The sequence below is a fragment of the Carcharhinus amblyrhynchos genome, chromosome 20, assembly GCF_965287045.1.
Source record: "Carcharhinus amblyrhynchos chromosome 20, sCarAmb.v2.hapA, whole genome shotgun sequence".
Classification (NCBI taxonomy): Eukaryota; Metazoa; Chordata; class Chondrichthyes; order Carcharhiniformes; family Carcharhinidae; genus Carcharhinus; species Carcharhinus amblyrhynchos.
Genome location: NC_137343.1, coordinates 936,448 through 958,149, shown reverse-complemented (window position 1 = coordinate 958,149; position 21,702 = coordinate 936,448). Strand labels below are relative to the sequence as shown.

Below are 21,702 nucleotides of genomic sequence, written 5' to 3'. Positions count from 1 at the left end.
ATTGGTAGGGGGATTGAATTTAGGAGTCGCAGCGTCATGTTGCAACTGTACACAACTCTGGTGCGGCCGCACTTGGAGTATTGTGTGCAGTTCTGGTCCCCACATTACAGGAAGGATGTGGAGGCTTTGGAGAGGGTGCAGAGGAGGTTTACCAGGATGTTGCCTGGTATGGAGGGGAGGTCATATGAGGAGAGACTGAGGGATTTGGGGTTGTTTTCGCTAGAAAGAAGGCGGCTAAGAGGGGATCTTATTGAAACATATAAGATGATTAGAGGTTTAGATAGGGTGGACAGTGATAGCCTTTTTCCTTGGATGGAGAAAGCTAGCACGAGGGGGCATGGCTTTAAATTAAGGGGGGGTAGTTATAGGACGGATGTCAGGGGTAGGTTCTTTACCCAGAGGGTGGTGAGGGATTGGAATGCCCTGCCTGCTGCGGTTGTAAATGCGCCTAGTTTGGGGGCGTTTAAGAGATCCGTGGATAGGTTTATGGACGAAAAGGGATTGGTTTAGGTTAGTGGGTCATTGTTTTTTAACTGGTCGGCGCAACATCGTGGGCCGAAGGGCCTGTTCTGCGCTGTAATGTTCTATGTTCTGTGTTCTATTAAAAACTATGCATTGGTTCAAGTTTAAGTATTTGAAAGGGAAGAAATTGTGGCCTTGATTGATTAAAAATTACATTAAGATACCGCCAGAACATTTCTCTTTCTACAAGCAGCGACAATGTGCATAGATACTGGGCCTGAACTGACCATTGCGTTGCGCCTGTTTTCGGGCGTGAAAACATGGTAAAGCCGAATGTGAGGCAACTTTACCGGAACGGCTGGGATCCGATTCGTGCCTGAAGCAGGCGAAACGGCAATTTAAATGTATTTCCATGCATTTAAATTGAATTAATGAACTGCCTGCCCAACTTTATCAGCATTTCCCCTTTTACCATTGCATTCGCCAATCTGGAATTGTGCTGAAATCGACATGCTGAATAAAAGTCTGTTTCGGGTGCTCTAGCTGCTGAAGAGGAGAGTTCAGAGCTTCCAGCGGTGCTCTGACTCAGATCAGTGGGTGCTGTGGTGATGCTGGGGGGGCGATGGGGTCAGATCATTCTTTGGCTGGGGGGGAGGGAGGAAGGAGGCCCAATCGTTGCCTGGTAGGGAGGGAGAAGGTGGATCAGATGTACCTCTGAGTGGGGGAAGGCAGGGGTTTAAGGGTGGTGAGGCCAGATCATTCTCTGGTTTGGAGGGGAGGAAGAGGGAGATGGGTAAGATGTATCTGTGATGGTGGGGGGCCCTATCGCTTAATGGTGGCAGGGATGGCGGGAGGTCAGATGGATCTCTGTTTGGGGGGGGCAGGGGGTTCCGTTGCTACTCTGCGGACGATCGGTTTGGGGGGAAGGGGGCAGGGGGACATGATCGATCTGGGTTGCAGGGAGAGGGTGGATAAGGAGGACAGTGATGTATTTTGGGGCCATCATTCCCACTTTTTGTTCCCAGGCCACTTTCTCTGCTTTCTGCAGTTTGGGAGTGATGTGACAGCCGTTGCTTTTTCAGATTTTTTTCTAACTGTGCGCAGTTCAGAGCTCTGAGAGTTTCAGGCGTGCTAAGCCCCACCCACAGTGTGATTTTTTTTTCAGGATAAGTGCTAATGGGAGTGCCTGAAAGTTTCCAGGTCGGATCTGAATTGCGCCCAGATTCAGCACTTAGAATAAAAATGGTAAAATCAGGCCCACTGTGTAAATTTCTCTATGTTAAACAAAAATACAGGTTATTGATGATTTGGCTTGTGGGAGGGGAGATCTTTGACAAGGAAAGACATAATTCAAGAAGAAAATTGGTACAGCATTGCTTTAAATAGATAAAACAAAGCTTTTTTGCATCTGGGGCCTTACCAAAGTATTATGGGGGAGACTAGAACATGGGGACACAGTTTAAAAATAAGAGGTCTCCCATTTAAAATGGAGATGAGGAGAAACCTGTTCTGTCAGAGGCTTGTTAACCTGTGAAATTCTTTATCCCAGGGAGCAGTGGAAGCAGAGTTGCTGAATATTTTTAAGAGCATGTTAGATAGATTCTTGTTTGATAAGGAAGCCAAAGAGTGTGAGGGACAAGAACATGGCAGATGGAATATAACATGGCAGGATGTAATGGATGGTAGAGGAACAGATGTGCAGAGCATTTCTTAAATGGTAGAGATTATTAAGTATTGATGTCCAAAGAAACCTGGGTGCCCTCGTCAGTAAGTCATTGAAAGCTGACATGCAGGTACAGCAAGCTATTCGGAAGCTAATGGCCTTTATCACACGAGGATTTGAGTATAGGATAGTGACATCTTGCTTCCATTGTAAAGAACCTTGCTTAGACTGTATCTGGAGGACTGTGTGCAGTTTTGGTTCCTTTCCCTTTAGAAGGATGTTATTACCACAGAGGGAATGCAGAGAAGGCTCACCATGCTTTTTCTGGGGATGGCGGGACTGTCTTACAAAGACCAATTGGGCATACTGGGCCTATATTTCCTAAAGTTTCAAAGAGTGAAAAGTGATCTAGTTGAAACCTACTAAATACTTAAAGGAATAGGCAGGTGGATGCAGGTAAGATGCTTCCCTTGGTTGGGAAGTCTAGAACCAGTGGCACAATTTCAAAAAAGGGGGAAGCCACTTCGGACCTTGATGAGGAGAATCTTCTTAAGTCAGGGGATTGTGAATCGGTGGAATTCTCTACTTCAGAGGATCGTGGAAACTGACTTTGAGTATGTTTAAAGCAGATATTTCTAAATATCCATGACATTAAGGGATATGGGGATAGTGTGGAGAAAAGGTATGGGTCGATTTTCCAATCCTACCTGCCATGGGTGGGACAGGAAATGTGATTAACCAGCAAGAGGTCCATTGACTTTAGGTGGAAATTTCACAGACTAGAAAATCTCACCTGTTGATGTGATCTGCTCTGATTACGTTGATCGATGGAGTAGGTCTGATGGGCTGAATCGTCCACTCCTGCTCCTATGTTTCTCTGTTCATCCAAGTAATTTATATAAATTGCAAAAGATTGAGGTCTCTGCACTGATCCCTGTTGCAAACCACTCATTACAACCTACCAACCAGAAAAAGACCCATTTATGCCAAGTCTGCGTCCTGATAGCTAGCTAATCTTCAATCCATGCCAATATGTTACCTCCAATAGCGTGAGCTTTCATTTTCTGCAATAATCACCGATTTGGCTCCATATCAAAATATATTGAAAATTTTAAATCAATGTATCATCTATCTCACTGGCCAGTTATTTTAAGATCCTTAGATGAAATACATCAGGAGGCACTTGTCAGCCTGCAGCTCCAGCAGTTTGCTTAGTACCACCCCCTTGGTCAATTCCTTGAATTCCTCCTCCATTCCATTTCCTGATTGAAATGCAGTTATGTCAAAAAATTAGCCTAAATTGAGCAGTTTCCTGTTAATGACGATTTAATGAATTGTAATTGGATTATTTTAATATATTTCTACCTATTTACCTGGTTTATTGTTAAGAATTGCAGAGTGTCAGGAAGCCGCTATTTGTACATATCTCAAGTTTTTCACAATTTTCTTTTATCTTTGACAGGAACTCGCAATTGCCTTGAAGAGATCTCCAGACTCATTGGAGAATCTGAAGTATGTACTGAGTACAATTGCCAAAATTCGATCCATGTCCTTAACTGTAGAACTGCGGTTAAAAGATACCCAGGAACGGTATCGCACCCTCACAATGTATGATATCCACGTGAGTTTATCTTTCACCTTGCTCTTTGATAAAACCCTTGCTTTAATTTTCTCCATCGTTCCGCTATCCATGTTAATTACATTGAGGTGGATTTTTCCACATCTGGACTGCCTGAAACACATTTTTAAAAAACCTCCAGTGGTTGCAGGTATTTGCATTGCCGATTATAGCAAACGCAGGGATCTCTGAAAGAAGCTGTCATTCAGATCCGAACTCTGGCATTTGTTTAATTTTACTTGTTGCCGCTACACTTGCAGTATGTCTTTGGGAGCATTGAACATTGGGAAGCAAAATAAAATAATGCAGCCAGCAAGAATTCTTCTCTGTCACTATCTGTATGATGTCTGAATGATGGGCAACAAATGACCAATGAGACTCAAAGCATTGATTTCAATTCCGTAAGACAGAATGATTTATGAAGCGGCTGAAGAATTGAATATGATGGATACCCTGTGTTTCTTGTGATACCCTGTGTTCCTGGTTATACCCTAGCATGTCAGCATGTGTGCAGGAAGTGTCTCCAGCTACAGCCTCTGGAAACTCAAGTTTCAGAGCTGGACTGACGGCTGGAGACGCTCTGGAGCATCCGTGAGTCAGAGAGTATCATGGATAGCACATATAGAGAGGTGGCCATATCGCAGGCTCAGACTCCTCAGGCAGGAAGGGAATGGGTGACCACCAGACAGAGCAAGAGAGATAGGCAGGTAGTGCAGGAATCTCCTGTGACCATTCCCCTGCAAAACACGGCAAATATGGCTTTAGATACTGTTGAGGCGAATGACCTCTCAGGGGAAAGCAGCAGCAGCCAAACTTGCTGCTCCACGGTTAGTTCTGCTGCAAAGGGGAGGGGTAAAAAGTGTGCCAATGCAGTAGTTATAGGGGATTCAATTGTAAGGGGAATAGATAGGTATTTCTGTGGCCGTAAGCAAGACTTCAGATGGTATGTTGCCTCCCTGGTGCTCGGGCCAAGGGTGTCTCAAAGTGGCTGCAGGAACAGCCTCTGGTTGTAATACACGTTGGTACAAACGACATAGGTAAAAAAAGGATGAGATCCTAAAAGCAGAATACAGGGAACTAGGAAGAAAGTAAAGAAATTGGACCTCAAAAGTAGACGCAGCAGAGGAAACCCAAGACCCTACACATCTAGAGTCCCAACTCTCCCCCCTCCTCTAATCAAAAAAAAGACTTGGAGTGAGAGCAGGTAAGCTTTCTTTTTTTTTTAGCTTGTTCCTCTAACCTAACGGGGGGGGGGTGGTGGTGGTGAAGGAATACCAGGCAAGATCTTTCTTTCTTCTTATCGAGAGGGAATGGCAGTGAAAGCAGTGAAATGTTCCTCCTGCAGAATGTTTGAGGTGAGAGATGCCGTCAGTGTCCCTGCTGATTTCACCTGTGAGAAGTGCACCCATCTCCAGCTCCTCAAAAACCACGTTAGGGAACTGGAGCTGGAGCTGGATGAACTTCAGATCATTCAGGAGGCAGAGGTGATCATAAATAAAAGCTTCAGGGATTTGGATACTCCGAAGAATGAAAATAGATGGGTAATGGTGAGAGAAGCTGGGAGGAAGCAGCCAGTGTGGGGATCCCCTCTGATTGTTCCCTTCAGCAACAAATATACCACGTTTGATATTGTTGAGGGGGACGACCTACTAGTGGTAAACCAGGGTGACCAGATCTCTAGCACTGAGTCCGTCCCTGTGCCTTAGAAGGGAAGGAGGAGAGTAGGAGAGTAATAGTAATTGGGGATGCGATGGTTAGAGGGGTAGAGGTCCTACGGCAGCAAAAGAGACTCACGGATGTTATGTAGCCTCCCGGGTGCAAGGGTCCGTGATGTCTCGGACCGTGTTTTCAAGATCCTTAAGGGGGAGGGGGATCAGTCGCAGGTCGTGGTGCACATCGGTACCAATGATGTAGGGAGCTAGGATGGAAGCTGAGATCCAGGACAAAGCATGTTGTCATCTCTGGTTTGTTGCCAGTGCCACATGCTAGGTGAGTTGAGGAACAGTGAGAGAGTGCAGATTAACATGTGGCTGCAGGGATGGTGTAGGAGAGAGGGTTTCATCTACGTGGATAACTGGAGCACATTCTGGGGAAGGTGGGACCTGTACAAACAGGACGGTTTGTACCTGAACCAGAGGGGCACTGATACCTTGGGAAGGAAATTTGCTATGGCTCTTCGGAGGGGTTTAAGCTAATTTGTCAGGGGGATAGGAAAATGAGCTGTAGTCCAAAAGCCAGTGTTGAGGGTCCTGAGGTACTAAGGAAGATATCAAGGTCGCAGGAGTGTACAGGCAGACAGGATGGAGTGTATCTACTTCAATGCAAGGAGCATCCAGAATAAGGTAGGTGAACTTGGAGCGTGGATTGGTACTTGGGACTATGATGTTGTGGCCGTTATGGAGACATGGTTAGAACAGGGACAGTTGTTAGGTTGGTCACGTTGTTAGGAGTTTTCTATAGGCCCCCAAATAATAATAGAGATGTGGAGGAGGAAATGGCAAAGCAGATTATGGAAAGGTGTGGAGGTCACAGGGTAGTTATCATGGGTGACTTTAACTTCCCAAATATTGATTGGAACGTTTATCGGTCAAATGGTTCAGATGGGACACTTTTTATACAGTATGTGCAGGAGGGTTTCCTGACACAATATGTGGATAAGCCGACAAGAGGTGGGGCCACATTGGACTTGGTACTGGGTAATGAGCTGGGCCAAGTGTTAGATTTGTTTGTGGGAGAGCACTTTGGAGATAGTGACCATAGTTCAGTGTCCTTCATTATTGCAATGGAGAGGGATAGGGTCACACGACAGGGCAAGGTTTATAATTGGGGCAGGGGTAATTATGATGCGATTAGGCAAGAATTAGGGAGTGTAAGATGGGAACAGAAACTATCAGGTATGGGCACAAAACGAAAAGTGGAGCTTGTTCAAGGAACAAATACTGCATGTCCTTGATAGGTATGTTCCTGTCAGGCAGGGAGGAAATGGCTGAGTGAGGGAACCATGGTTCACAAAGGAGGTTGAATGTCTTGTCAAGGGGAAAAAGGAAGTGTATGTAAGGATGAGAAAACAAGGTCCGGTTGGGTCACTTGAAGGTTACAAGGTAGCAAGGAATGAGTTAAATAAAGGGCTTAGGAGAGCTAGGAGGGGGCATGCAAAGTCCTTGGTGGGTCAGATAAAGGAAAACCCCAAGGCTTTTTACACTTATGTGAGAAATAAAAGAATGACCAGGATGAGATTAGGGCCAGTCAAGGATAGTAGAGGGAACTTATGCATGGAGTCAGAAGAGATAAGTGAGGCGTTGAATGAATACTTTTCTTCAGTGTTCAGTAAAGAGAGGGGCCATGTTTTTGAGGATGGGAGTGTGTTACAGGCTGATAGGATGGAGGAGGTAGATGTTCTGAGGGAAGATGTATTAGCAATTTAAAAAAAAACCTGAGGGTCAATAAGTCTCCTGGGCCAGATGGGATACATCCTAGGATACTTTGGGAGGCAAGGGATGAGATTGCGGAGCCTTTAGCTTTGATCTTTGGGTTTCACAGTCCACGGGGATTGTGCCAGAGGGCTGGAGAGTGGCGAATGTTGTTCCTCTGTTCAAGAAGGGATATAGGAATGACCCTGGTAATTATAGGCCAGTTAGTCTTACTTCGGTGGTCAGTAAGTTAATGGAAAGGGTCCTAAGGGATAGTATTTATGATCATTTGGAAAGATGCAGCTTAGTCTGGGATAGTCAGCACAGTTTTGTGGGGGGTAAGTCCTGCCTTATAAATTTGATTGAATTCTTTGAGGAGGTAACTAACTGTGTAGACGAAGGTAGAGCAGTTGATGTCGTATACATGGATTTTAGTAAGGCGTTTGATAAGGTTCCCTATGCTAGGCTCATGAAGAAAGTAAGGATGTGTGGGATAGAAGGAAATTTGGCTGATTGGATAAGTAACTGGCTGTCTCATAGAACCCAGTAAAAAGTCTGACAACACCAGGTTTTAGTCCAACCTATTTATTTGATAATATACTCACAAGCTTTCGAGGGGACTGCCTCTTCGTCAGGTGAATGGAGAGTTCTGGCCTCAGACAGAGCATATAAAGCACAGACAGTTTAGAGATTACTGATTAGAATGCGAATCCTTACACCTAACCTGCTGTTCAAGACCTGAAGTGGCTGATAATGTGAGTGGAAGGAGCACTGATCACAGTTTAAAGAAATGTGTATTGTCTCCAGACAGTACAGTAAGTGAGGTTTTGCAAACCCAGGCAAGTCACGGGGGTTACAGATAGTGCGACATGAACCCAAGATCCCTGTTGAGACCGTCCTCATGTGTGCGGAACTTGGCTATCAGTCTCTGTTCAGCGACTCTGCGCTGTCGTGTGTCGTGAAGGCCGCCTTGGAGAATGCTTACCCGAAGGTCAGAGGCTGAATGCCCATGACCACTGAAGTGTTCGCCAACAGGAAGGGAACAGTCTTGCCTGGTGACTGTCGAGCGATGTTCATTCATCCGTTGTCGTAGCGTCTGCATGGTCTCCCCAATGTACCATGTACCCACATCATGTCTCATAGAAGACAGAGGGTGGTGGTGGAAGGAAAATTTTCAGACTGGAGGCCAGTTACCAGCGGTGTACCACAGGGTTCTCTGCTATTTGTGATTTAATCAATGACTTGGAAGAGGAGGCTGAAGGGTGGGTTAGTAAATTTGCTGATGACACCAAGATTGGTGGAGTAGTGGATGAGGTGGAGGGCTTAGGCTGCAAAGAGACATTGATAGGATGCAGAGCTGGGCTGAAAAGTGGCAGATGGAGTTTAATCCTGATAAGTGTGAAGTGATTCATTTTGGTAGGACAAACTGGAATGCAGATTACAGGGTCAATGGCAGGGTTCTGAGGAATGTGGAAGAGCAGAGAGATCTTGGGGTTCGTATCTACAGATCTCTGAAGGTTGCCACTCAAGTGGAAAGTGCCGTGAAGAAGGCTTATAGTGTGTTAACGTTTATTAACAAGGGATTTGAGTTTAAGAGTTGTGAGGTTATGCTGCAGCTATACAGGACTTGATGAGACCACATTTGGAATATTGTGTTCAGTTCTGGTCATCTCACTATAAGAAGGATGTGGGAGCATTGGAGAGAGTGCAGAGGAGATTTACCGGGATGCTGCCTGGCTTGGAGGGTAGGTCTTATGAGGAAAGGTTGAGAGAGCTGGGGCTTTCCTCTTTGGAACGGAGGAAGATGAGAGGCGACTTAATAGAAGTTACTCGGGGTCCTTGTGCATGAGTCGCAAAAACCCAGCTTGCAGGTGCAGCAGGTGGTCAGGAAGGCGAATGGGATGCTGGCCTTCATAGCAAGGGGGATTGAATATAAAAGTAGGGAGGTCTTGCTGTGGCTATATAGGGCATTGGTGAGGCCGCAGCTGGAGTACTGTGTGCAGCTTTGGGCGCCGTACTTACGCAAGGATATTTTGGCCTTGGAGGGAGTGCAGAGGAGGTTTACTAGGCTGATACCGGAGTTGAGGGGGTTGAGCTATGAGGAGAGGCTGAATAAACTAGGCTTGTACTCGTTAGAGTTTAGAAGAATGAGGGGAGATCTCATTAAGACGTACAAGATGATAAATGGGATGGATAGGATAGAGATGGAGAGACTCTTCCTGCTCAAAAAAGACAGTAGGACTAGGGGGCACAGCCTCAAGATAAAGGGGGGGCGGTTTAGAACGGAGTTGAGGAGGAACTTCTTCACTCAAAGGGTGGTGAATCTCTGGAATTCTCTGCCCGTTGAAGTGGTGGAGGCTGCCTTGCTAAATATTTTTAAGAAGCGGGTTGATGGGTTTTTGATAAGAGAGGGGATTAAGGGTTATGGGGAGAAAGCGGGAAAGTGGAACTGAGCAGCGACAGATCAGCCGTGATCTTATTGAATGGCGGGGCAGGCTCGAAGGGCCAGATGGCCTACTCCTGCTCCTATTTCTTATGTTCTTATGAGGGGGAGAGATAGAATGGAGGTGCAGAGACTATTTCCTCGGGTGGGTGTAGCCGTTACTAGGGGGCATAACTATGAGGTTCATGGTGGGAGATATAGGAGGGATGTCGGAGGTAGATTCTTCACTCAGAGAGTGATAGGGGTGTGGAATGCACAGCCTGCTATGATAGTGGAGTTGGACACTTTAGGAACTTTCAAGCGCTTATTGGATAAGCACATGGAAAACACCAGAATGATAGGGAGTGGGATAGCTTGATCTTGGGTACGGACATAGCTCAGCACAACATCGAGGGCCGAAGGGCTTGTATTGCGGTTGGGGGACAGTTTAGTTTTTAGGGGAATGAGCAACAATATGAAAGTCAAAGCCTCTGGCCTGGGACTTGCAATCATGAGTCACGTGTGGTTTTCTAAAGGTGAAATCATGTTTAAATAAGTTGTTGGAGGTTTTTGAGGAGGTAACAGAGAGGGTTGTTGAGGATCTAGTGTTCATGGATTTTCAGAAGGCATTTGGTGCAGTGCCACTCAACAGACCACTGGGAAAAGTAATGGCTTGTAGAATAAAATGGACTATGGCAATGTTGATACAAAATTGGCTGAATAATAGAACATAGAGAGTAATTATCAATGGATACTTTTCAGGCTGGAGGAAGGTTTGTCATAGTGTTCCCCAGAGGTTGGTATTGACACCCTCGATTGTGGTGAACTGTGCTGTCCAGTGTATTGGAGGACAAGGAGCTCAAAGAGGAGGGGGAAGATACAGAATCATCAGATTCTGCCTAGGGAGGCTGTCAGACCTGATGCAGCACTCAAGGGCCTCATGGAGATACTGTAAGTATCAGAGATTGTCACTTCAACTGACCGTCTTAAACCCAGAAGGATAGCATTTTCTGGAAGTCACTTTGAGTTGCCTGTAAAAAAATTTCCATTGAAGACACAGCCTGCAATAGATCCACTCTTACTGCTAATGAAGGAAGCACATTTGTGTAGAAGATTGATTGTCTCCATTCAAGAACTCTTGCTCCACTTCACTGCTTCATCTTTTTTCTCTTGCACCGCCATGAATAAAAGAAAGCTCACATTAAGCTTCGTATTTACAGAGTGTTCTAAAAGAGAAATTGTAAACTCTTTTAGTTGAAATGAGCCCAAGTGAGCCATTGTGCAATGTATGGGGTTTCCATGCTTGACTTTTCTCGTTTCTCTCCTTGTGACCACGGGTGAGAATGAGATGGCCTTCTCACCCGCTGTGGTTCAGATGCTCATTATGGAGGTGCCAACTGGGTCCCCAGACAGAAACTCTGACATGTGGGAAGGTGCGTTACTGCTGGTCTAAGGAGAGACCCTACATCTATGTCTACCTGTGCAGGGCCTTGACTTTCAAGGGGTATTGCCCTGCATGCTTCTAACATTTCAAATATGTATTTACATTTTTCTCATCAGACAACAGAAGAAGAGAAGGAGTTGCAAAAGAAAATTATAATAATCTGGGAAAATCTCTTTGACGAAGCACGTCGGATTGACCGTAAACTAGGCACTGTAAAGAAGAAGTTCACTAAGGTAATACATATTACACTTCATTCATTTCCTGTACTTTGTTATTCGTTCTTTTGTTACTTCTGAACTTGTAATGCTCTGCTGTCCAGTCTCCCACCTTCCACTCTCTATAAGCTTGGACTGACCCAGTACTCAGGTGCCTGTGTCTTACCTCACATTAAATCCTCTTCACCCATCTCTGTGCTCACTGACCTACACTGGCCTAGTCACACCTCAACTTTAAAACTCCCACCTTTTTTTAAAAATCCGTCTGTAGCCTCAATCCTCTCTGGCTCTGTAATCTCCTCCAGCACTACAATTTTAAAAGTAAAGTTTATCTATTAATCACAAATAAGCTTAGATTACACTGCAGTGAACTTACTGTGAAATTCCCCTAGTCGCCACACTCCGGCGCCTAACCAGCATGTCTTTCAGACTGTGGGAGGAAACTGGAGCACCCGGAGGAAACACACACAGACACGGGAAGAATGTGCAATTTCCACACAGACAGTGACCCAAACTGGGAATTGAACCCTGGTCCCTGGCACTGTGAGGAACAGTGCTAACCGCTGTGCTGCCCAACATGGTGGCACAATTCTCTAAGATATCTGCATTCCTCCAATTCTACTCTCCATCATGGCTCTAGCCTCAGAAATTCCTTCCCTTATATTCTCCTCTCTTCCTTCATGGTGATCTTTAAACCTATCTCCTTGAACAAGCTCTTGTTCACTTTTAATAATATCTCTTCATTTTCTCTGTGTCAAATCCTATGAGAAGCTTTGTAACATGCACTTGAAGTCATTATGTAAGTACAAGATGCTTGAACTTGTGCATCAAGTGTCCTTACTTCCTCAGGATTTTCTTGTGAATCGGTAATTAAAATAATTGGGAACACAAGTTTTGAACTTATAAAAGTGAAGGGGGAACTGTAAGATAAAAGCAAATAACTGCAAATGCTGGCATGGAAGTTAAAATGCTCAGATTGAAAAAAATCATGCCTTTGATATAACAGTTTGTGAGAATGTTATCAGTTGCAGACCTTCAAGGGAGCCCGTCTGCTTTCAGGATAATCCTTTACTTGTGTAAACCTTATAGCATTCTGCTTTTTGACTTTCACCAAAGAGTGAGCAAAAGCGGATTTTTCCATAACAAATACCAAAGGCGAGATATAGGGATATGTTATGCAAATATAGGATTAGCAAAAGTCGACTTTTCATTGACTGAGAAAGGGCGAAGAGCCAGGATTTAATTGGCAAATACGTATGTCAATGAAAGATGTGAGAAATCTCTTGTTCCTGATTTGTTCCAGCTGTAATTGACTATAATTGCTGAGTTGTTTCTCTGTAATGTCAGAACTACTTCAACCATTTCAGTGGAGGGAGGGGAGTTCCTCCTGTGCAGAAGTAATTAAAGATTTTGCATTGAATGCATGGTGTCCAGCGCTGTTGTATTAATAGTCGAATAAGTGTGCCTAGGGTTGCTGGTAACCAAGGATCTCTGACACTGGAGTTTGAAACAAAAACAGAAAATGCTGGAAAATCTCAGCAGGTCTGATAACATCTGTGGAGAGAGAATAAAGCTAAAGTTTTGAGTCTGGACATCCATTCTCCATTCTCTATTCTCTCTCCAGAGATGCTAGCAGACCAGGTGAAATTTTCCAGCATGTTCTGTTATTGTTGTGAAGAAGGAATTATGTTGCAATTGTATAGCTGCAAGGCATCCCAGTGTTTTAAGACAGTGTTTCATTAATGCTGAGGACTTGGCTGTGAGCAATATCCCACTAAAATATCTGTGTTTGATTCATTTTCTTTGAGCTCCTTTATTTATTAATGTTAATGATTCTGGAGCTCAGATCAAGCAGTTTGATGATGTTTGGAAACAGAAGGTCATGCGATGATTCTTCCAAGAATCCAAAAAATCCAACAAGAATTGGTCACCCCACCTTGACCCACTCACTCTCCCAAACACCCTCACTTCCCAAGATCTTTGCCAGTCCCTTCATTAGCCAGAAGTCTACACAGTCTCTGTCATAATCCAAGTCCCAAATATTGAGAACATTTACAGAAATGAACTCTATATATTCTCTTTGTGACCTTACTGACCATTCATGCTATGCTCCCACTGCAGTGAGCTCGGAGAATTTGGCACCCAGGCAAATCTCTGTTCTCTGCAGCAGGTTGGGAAAGTCCTTTCAGTGTCAACAGCCGTAACATTCCAGCCTTTGTTTTAGTAGCTACATTCATATAAAAAGCAAATAAAATTCCTTCTTGCTTTTTATAACTATAACAATCTGACTCCTTTCTCAGCATACTTCCTTAACTCTAGTTTCTAATCTGTCACTTATCGGTGCTCCCTCAGTAAACTGGATTATATAGAATTAAATAGAAATGACAATATATGGTTGACTTATTGAGGCAGTGTTGGTGTATAACCATCCTCCTCAGTGCCATGCCTCTGCCATTTTCCAAACGTTTATTTAAAGATCTTACTTGAACATGTGTTTAGTTTATGTTTTGTTTTGTGATGTTGATGATAGTAGCAAAGCTGGCATTTACTAGCCAGCCCTGATTGCACTGTGAAGTGGGTGGTTGAGATATTCTGTGGATCACTACATCTTTAAGGTAACAGTGCTCCCATAACATTGTTAGTCCTGGAATTCCAGGATATCGATCCAGCAATAAGGAGTAGATTTTACTTCCGGTTTCATTGAATTTATATGATGGTGGAGAAATACTTCTGTTAACGTTTACACTTAGTGAATCTTTGTATCAACTTGAACAAGGAAAAAATTCTAAAATATTTCTCATGTTGGATTTCAGACCACCAAGCAGGAAATTCAACAATTTGCATCAAATCTTGCTGCTTTTGCTTTAAGATTCCGACTGCAAGGCCCAGGTTCTGTGGGAGAAGACTTAGAATCAGGTTAGAGAAAGTTCAGGCAATTAACTAGCCATATGTGAACAAAATATAAGTGTTGTTTAAACATTCTTACATAATTAACTGTCCAAAATTCTTAATTGTAAATACCGGGAAGGCAATGGCCTAGTAGTATTATCAGTAGATTATTAATCCGGAAACTCATCTTATGTTCTGGGGACCCAGGTTCGAATCCTGCCATGGCAGATGGTGGAATGTGAATTCAATACAAAAATCTGGAATTAAGAATCTAATGATGATCATGAAACTATTGCTGATTGTCAGAAAAAACCATCTAGTTCACTTCCTTTAGGAAGAAAATCTGCCATCTTTACCTGGTCTGGCCTACATATGACTGCAGGGCCACAGCAATGTGGTTGACTTTCAACTGCCCTCAGAGCAAGGGCATCTAGGGATGGGCAATAAATGCTGACTAGCTGGCAGTGTCTGTGTCCCACAAATGAATTAGCTTGAGAGTATTCACTATCTTTTTACTTAGGATGATTTTCAGACAATTTCATGTATGCAGCTTTTTACCAACTCATAGAATGGTTATAGCCCAGAAGGAGGCTACTTGGCCCTTCATGTCCATATTGATTCTCTGCAAAAACAATTTAGCTCATCATGCTCCTGTTTCCTGACACACCTTAACACTGTTTCCCTGCAAAACTTTTCTGCAGGAAATTATTGAATTTGCTTTTGAATTCCTCAATTGAAACTGCCTCCACCACACTTTTACATAGTGCATTCCAGATCCTAACCACTTGCCATGTGAAGAAACATGTCTTGTGTCAGCCTTTGGTTTTTTTGCTTCATTCACTACAAACTGGTGTCCTCTGGCTCTCAATGTTTCCACCTATAGGAATAATTTCTTCCTATCTACCGTGTTCAGACTCCTTATGACTTTGATTGTCACTATCAAATCTCACAATCTTCTCCTTTCTAAGGAGAACACTGTCAACTTTTCCAATCTATCCATGTAATCAAAGTCCCTCATTCCTGGAACTATTCTTGTGAATCTTTTCTACACCCTGTCTAATGCCTCTCCATTTTTTCTGAAGTGTGGAATTGGTTGAAACCAAACTAGTGTTTTAAAAGGTTCATGATAACTTCCTTGCTTCAGTGCAGTTACGACTAGGATGAGAGGTGGCACAGTATATCTAATCCCACTGCTCTGCAGGTCACACCACTAATCAGGAGTTTAATTCATTTATCAAAATGGCCAATTATTTATCTTCGCTAGTGTTAAACCCAGAAAAAAAAGAGACTTTAACCAGACTTCTTTCAATATACTCAGAATATTGATTTATTATAAAACAAAACTTTTTTTGAAAAACAAGTTGCAAGAACAAGAATGCACCCAATTGTACTCTAGAAGTACAGCTATTTGTCACTTTTTAAAAATGCAGCACATATGGATAAGCACCCACAAAAAGATAAAAGTTTGCAGGGTTTTGATGCTGTTGATCTGATGCTCCCTCATGTGAAGACAGACCACTAGTCCCAGTGGATGATTGGGTTCTTACCAAAGGTGCTTTGGTGTAGAACAGAATATCAAGCTGGGTTAATTTTTCTTGTCTCAGTTTTGCAGGTTTCCAAATGCTGATAGATTATATTCAGGTAAGATTCTCTGGTTGCAGGTTGATAAGCACACATGGAATTTCAGGCAAAGCAGGTAGAAAATATATTAGGGCAGCTTTCTTTCTCAGCTTATTCCCTAAAATTGAGTTCAAAACAACAGGTTCAAAACTTAAAGGTCCTCTGCCAGATGATTTCAGGTGAATCAGTGGCCTTTGCCTTTAAGCTAATTATTTTCCTGAAGTAAAATAATTGCAGTTCAGGCAATAGCTCTCCTGCAGAGCAAGCTCAAAGGGTGAATTTGATTACTTCTGCTCTTAATTCTTATCTTCTCCCTCCTAAAGTACCATGTTAACCAGGTAGCTAAAATTATGTGATTTGCTCAAAAAGACAGTCCAAAGTGAACTTATGAGCTTCTTTAAAAAAAATCCAAGTGTCCATTAATACCATCTCTTATCATATTTTAAAAGAAAAAGACAGTTCATGGAGATATAGTTTCTAATGGTACAAAATGCCTTTTTAAAGCCCAGGATCCAGGATTATTTATTAACCACTTCTCAATCGGCCTTATACCTTCAACAATTTGTGCACTACACCCTCGGATCCTTCTGTTCCTGCACCTCCTCTTGGACTTGAATCATTTAATTTATAATACTTTGTCTTGTATCACTGCACACTTCTTGACATTAAATTTATCTGCCATGTATCCACCTATTTCCTCATCCTGTGTTCTCATGAAATCTATCATTTTCCTCCTCACAATTCACAATGCCTTCAAGTTTTGGGTCATCTGCAAGTTCTGAAATTATGCCCTATTAACCCTAAGATTAGGTAATTAATTGAATCAAGAAAAACAGTGGCCCAATATCAACCCCATGTGGAACCTCACAATATATGTTAGACAGCTTGATGGCTCTGGAACTGTGGGTGGATTCACTTTGGAGCATCCATGATGCTGAGGAAGTCATGGATAGCACGTTCAGTGAGTTGGCCACACTGCAGATAAAAATTACTGAAGGAGATAGGCAATGGGTGACCACCAGATAGAGGAAGAGTAGGAAGGCAGTGCAGGGGTCCACTGTGGTCATCTCCCTTTTTGGATACTGTTCAGGGAGATGGCTGATGAGGGGAAGGTGGCACAGCCAGGTTCATGGCACCATGACTCTCTGCTGCACAAGAAAGCAGGAAAAAGAATGGCAGAGCTATGGTGAGAGGGGACTCAATTGTAAGGGGAATAGGCAGGCATTTCTGCAGGCACCAATGCGACTCCAGGATGGTATGCTGCCTCCTGGGTGCAAGGGTCAAGGATGTCTTGGAGCAGCTGCAGGGCACTCTGGAGGGGGTAGATGAACAGCCAGCTTTCATGGTGCATATAGGCCCCAACAATATAGATAAAAAACGGAATGAGCTCCTACCAGCTGAATTTAGAGAGTTGTGAGTTAAACTAAAAAGTAGGACCTCAAAGGTAGTAATCTCAGGATTGCTACTAGTGCCATGTGCTAGTCAGAGTAAGAATGTCAGGATAGCTAAATACGTGGCCTGAGGGATGGTGCAAAAGGGAGGGATTCAAATTCCTGGGAGATTGGAACTGGTTCTGGGGGAGGTGGGACCAGTATAAATTGGGTGGCCTGCATCTGGGCAGGACTGGAACCAATGTCGTAGGGGGAGTGTTTGTTAGTGTTGTTGAGGAGAGTTTAAACTAATGTAGCAGGGGGATGGGAACCGAGACAGGAAGTCAGAGGGAAGTGGGGACAGAAACAGAAGGCAGTGAGGGAAAAGTGAAAGGTAGAGAAACCAAAGACAAAATTCAAAAAGGGCCACTGTATAGAGAGCAGAGACTGTGGAACATAAGAACATAAGAAATAGGAGCAGGAGTAGGCCATCTAGCCCCTCGAGCCTGCCCCACCATTCAGTAGATCATGGCTGATCTGAAGTGGATCAGCTCCACTTACCCACCTGCTCCCCATAACCCTTAATTCCCTTATCGATCAGAAATCTATCTACCCGTGACCTAAACATATTCAACGAGGTAGCCTCCACCACTTCAATGGGCAGAGAATGCCAGAGATTCACAATCCTCTGAGAGAAGAAGTTCCTCCTCAACTCTGTTCTAAACTGACCGCCCCTTATTTTGAGGCTGTGCCCTCTAGTTCTGGTTTCTTTTCTAAGTGGAAAGAATCTCTCTACCTCTGTTCTATCTGGCCCCTTCATTATCTTATATGTCTCTAATGAGATCCCCCCTCAGCCTTCTAAACTCCAATGAGTACAGGCCCAATCTGCTCAATCTGTCCTCATGAGCTAACCCCCTCATCTCGGTATCAACCTGGTGAACCTTCCCTGTACAGAATGGAGAACTCAATGAATGGGTCCAGTAAGGCTAAGAGAAATAAAACACAAGGAGAGTGCACAAAACAAGATGGGACAGATGGCCTGAGAAAGCCTGGCAGAGAGAAAGTGCATTTATTTCAATGCAAGAGGCCTGATGGGCAAGGCAGATGAACTCAGGGCATGGATGGGTACATGGGACTGAGATATTATGGCAATTACTGAAACATGGCTAAGGGAGAGACAGGACCAGCAGCTCAATGTTCCAGGGCACAGATGCTATAGGAAAGATAGAACAGGAGGTAAGAGAGGAGGGGGAGTTGCACTTTCGATCAGGGAAAACATCACAGCAGTACTAAGCAGAGATATATTCGGCCACTGAGTCTATATGGGTAGAACTGAGAAATAAGAAGGGGGAGATCACTTTGATAGGATGTACTACAGCCCCCCAAATAGCGGGAAATTGAGGAGCAAATACGTAAGGAGATTACAGATAGCTCCAAAAAAAAATAGGGTGGTAATAATTGGGGATTTTAATTTTCCCAACATTGTCTAGGACAGCCATAGTATTAGAGGCTTGGATGGAGAGAAATTTGTTGAGTATATTCAGGAGGAATTTCTCATTCAATATATGGATGACCCGACTAGAGAAGGGCAAAACTTGGTCTCCTCTTGGGAAATAAGGAAGAGGAGGTGACAGAAGTGTTAATGAGGGATCACTTTGGGACCAGTGACCATAATTCCATTAGTTTTAAGATAGCTATAGAGAATGATAGATCTAGCCCAGAAGTCAAAATTCTAAATTGGGGTAAGGCCAATTTTAATAGTATCAGGCAGGAACTTTCAAAAATTGATTGGCGGACTCACAGGTGGACAGGGTGGTGAAGAAGGCATTTGGCAAACTTGGTTCCATTGGTCACAACGTTGAATAGTGGAGTTGGGGCGTCTTGTTGAAGTTGTACAAGACATTGGTTAGGCCTCACTTAGAATGCTGTGTACAGTTCTGATCACCCCATTATAGAAAGGATATTATTAAACTAGAAAAAGTACAGAAAAGATTTACTAGGATGCTACTGGGACTTGATGGTTTGAGTAATAAGGAGAGGCTGTATAGACTGGGACTTTTTTCCCTGGAGTATCAGAGGTTTAGGGGTGATCTTATAGAGGTCTATAAAATAATGAGGGGCACAGATCAGTTAGGTAGTCAATATCTTTTTCCAAATACAGGAGATTCTAAAACTAGAGGGCATAGGTTTAAGGTGAAAGGGGAGAGATACAAAAGGGTCCAGAGGGGCAATTGTTTTCACTGAGAGGCTGGTGAGTGTCTGGAACAAGCTGCCAGAGGTAGGAGTAGAGGCGGGTACAATTTTGTCTTTAAAAAGCATTTAGACAGTTAGAACAATACAGCACGGGAAATAGGCCCTTCAGCTTGGGTGATGGGTATTGAGGGATGTGGGTCGAATGCTGGCAATTGGAACTAGCTTAATGGTAAAAAATAGGCGACATGGACAAGTTGGGCCGAAGAGTCTGTTTCCATGCTGTAAACCTCCATGCTCTATATACCTTTTTCCAATCCAAAATATAACCCTTCATAGCTACACTCCGTTTCCTGTCACTCTGCCAACTTGGTGTCCATACTACAACTATCCTTTTTCTTCCATAGGCTTTAACATTTCTGACAAGCCTTTTATGTGGCACTTTATGAATGCCTTTTGAAAGCCCATATACATCATCCACAAAATCCTCATGTTAATGCATCAAAATTTAGCATGTCCGCTATGACTCTCACCAGTTTCTACAGATACACCGTAGAAAGCATCCCTTCTGGTTGCATCACAGTTTGGTATGGCTTCTGCTCTGACCAAGACTGCAAGAAACTACAAAGGTTCATGAACGAAGCTCAGCCCATCCACTGACCCTGTCTACACTTGTCATTGCCTTGGAAAAGCAGCCAGCATAATCAAGGACCCCTCACTCTCCAGACATTCTCTCTTCCACCTTCTTCCGTTAGGAAAAAGATACAGAAGACTGGTCACGTACCAACCGAGTCAAAAACAGCTTCTTCTCTGCTGCCATCAGAATTTTGAATGATCCTATCATACTTTAAGTTGATCTTTCTCTTCACCTTATTGGTAACTGCAACACTATATTCTGCAGCCTCTCCTTTCCTTCTCCCCAATGTACTCTATGAATGGTATGCTTTGTCTGTACAGCACGCAAGAAACAATACTTTTCACTGTATACTAATACATGTGACAATAATAAATCAATTCAATTCGCTTAAAAAAAACTCAATCAAGTTGGCTCATCCTTGCTGGGTTTCTTTAATCCACATTTGTTCTAGTGAGTGTTACTTTTGTCCTGGATTATTGTTTCTTTAAACTTTTCCATCACTGAGGTTAATCTGACAGACCTGTTGTTGCTAGTTTCATCCTTCCACCTTTTTTTGTGTGAAAGTGTAAAAATGAATTTCTTCTCTCAGAGAATGGTGAATCTATGATTCTTTACTGTAGAGGCTGGGTTGTTAAGTATGTTAAAGTCTGAGATGATGTGGAGATACGAGGGGGATAGAATATAAAAGTAGGGAGGTTTTGCTGCAAGTCGCCGCACTTGCGGAAGGATAGATTGGCCTTGGAGGGAGTGCAGAGGAGGTTCACTAGGCTGATACCGGAGATGAGGGGGTTGGACTATGAAGAGAGACTAAATAGACTAGGTCTGTACTCGTTGGAGTTTAGAAGGATGAGGGGGGATCTTATAGAGACGTATAAGATAATGAAAGGGATGGATAGGGTAGAGGTAGAGAGATTCTTCCCGCTTAGAAACGATAGCAGGACTAGAGGGCACAGCCTCAAGATAAGGCGGGGGCAGTTTAGATCGGAGTTGAGGAGGAACTTCTTCACTCAAAGGGTGGTGTATCTCTGGAATTCTCTGCCCATTGAAATGGTGGAAGCTACCTCGCTAAATATATTTAAGTCACGGGTAGATAGGTTTTTGATAGACAGGGGAATTAAGGGTTATGGGGAGAAAGCAGAAAAGTGGAACTGATCCACTTCAGATCAGCCATGATCTTATTGAATGGCGGGGCAGGCTCGAAGGGCTAGATGGCCTAATCCTGCTCCTATTTCTTATGTTCTTATGCCGGTGTTAGAACATAGAACATAGAACATTACAGCGCAGAACAGGCCCTTCGGTCCACGATGTTGAGCCGACCAGTTAAAAAACAATGACCCTCTAACCTAAACCAAACCCTTTTCATCCATAAACCTATCCACGGTTCTGTTAAATGCCCCCAAACTAGGCGCATCCACAACTGCAGCAGGCAGGGCATTCCAATCCCTCACCACCCTCTGGGTAAAGAACCTACCCCTGACATCCATCCTATAACTACCACCCCTTAATTTATAGCTATGCCCCCTCGTGCTAGCTTTCTCTATCCGAGGAAAAAGGCTATCACTGTCCACCCTATCCAAACCTCTGATCATCTTATATGTTTCAATAAGGTCCCCTTGCAGCCGCCTTCTTTCTAATGAAAACAACCTCAAATCCCTCAGTCTCTCCTCATAGGACCTCCCCTCCATACCAGGCAACATCCTGGTAAACCTCCTCTGCACCCTCTCCAAAGCCTCCACATCCTTCCTATAATGTGGGGACCAGA

General features: G+C 43.6%; 1 protein-coding gene across 1 annotated transcript in view; it reads left to right on the top strand.

Moving 5' to 3' along the window:
• Positions 1–21,702, top strand: part of dnah10 (dynein axonemal heavy chain 10) — a 337,567-nt gene that overhangs the window by 92,653 nt on the left and 223,212 nt on the right. The window contains exons 21-23 of the mRNA XM_080207920.1: positions 3,588–3,746; positions 11,136–11,252; positions 14,048–14,150. Coding sequence (XP_080064046.1) covers positions 3,588–3,746; positions 11,136–11,252; positions 14,048–14,150 — 379 coding nt within the window. The remainder of the gene's footprint in view (positions 1–3,587; positions 3,747–11,135; positions 11,253–14,047; positions 14,151–21,702) is intronic.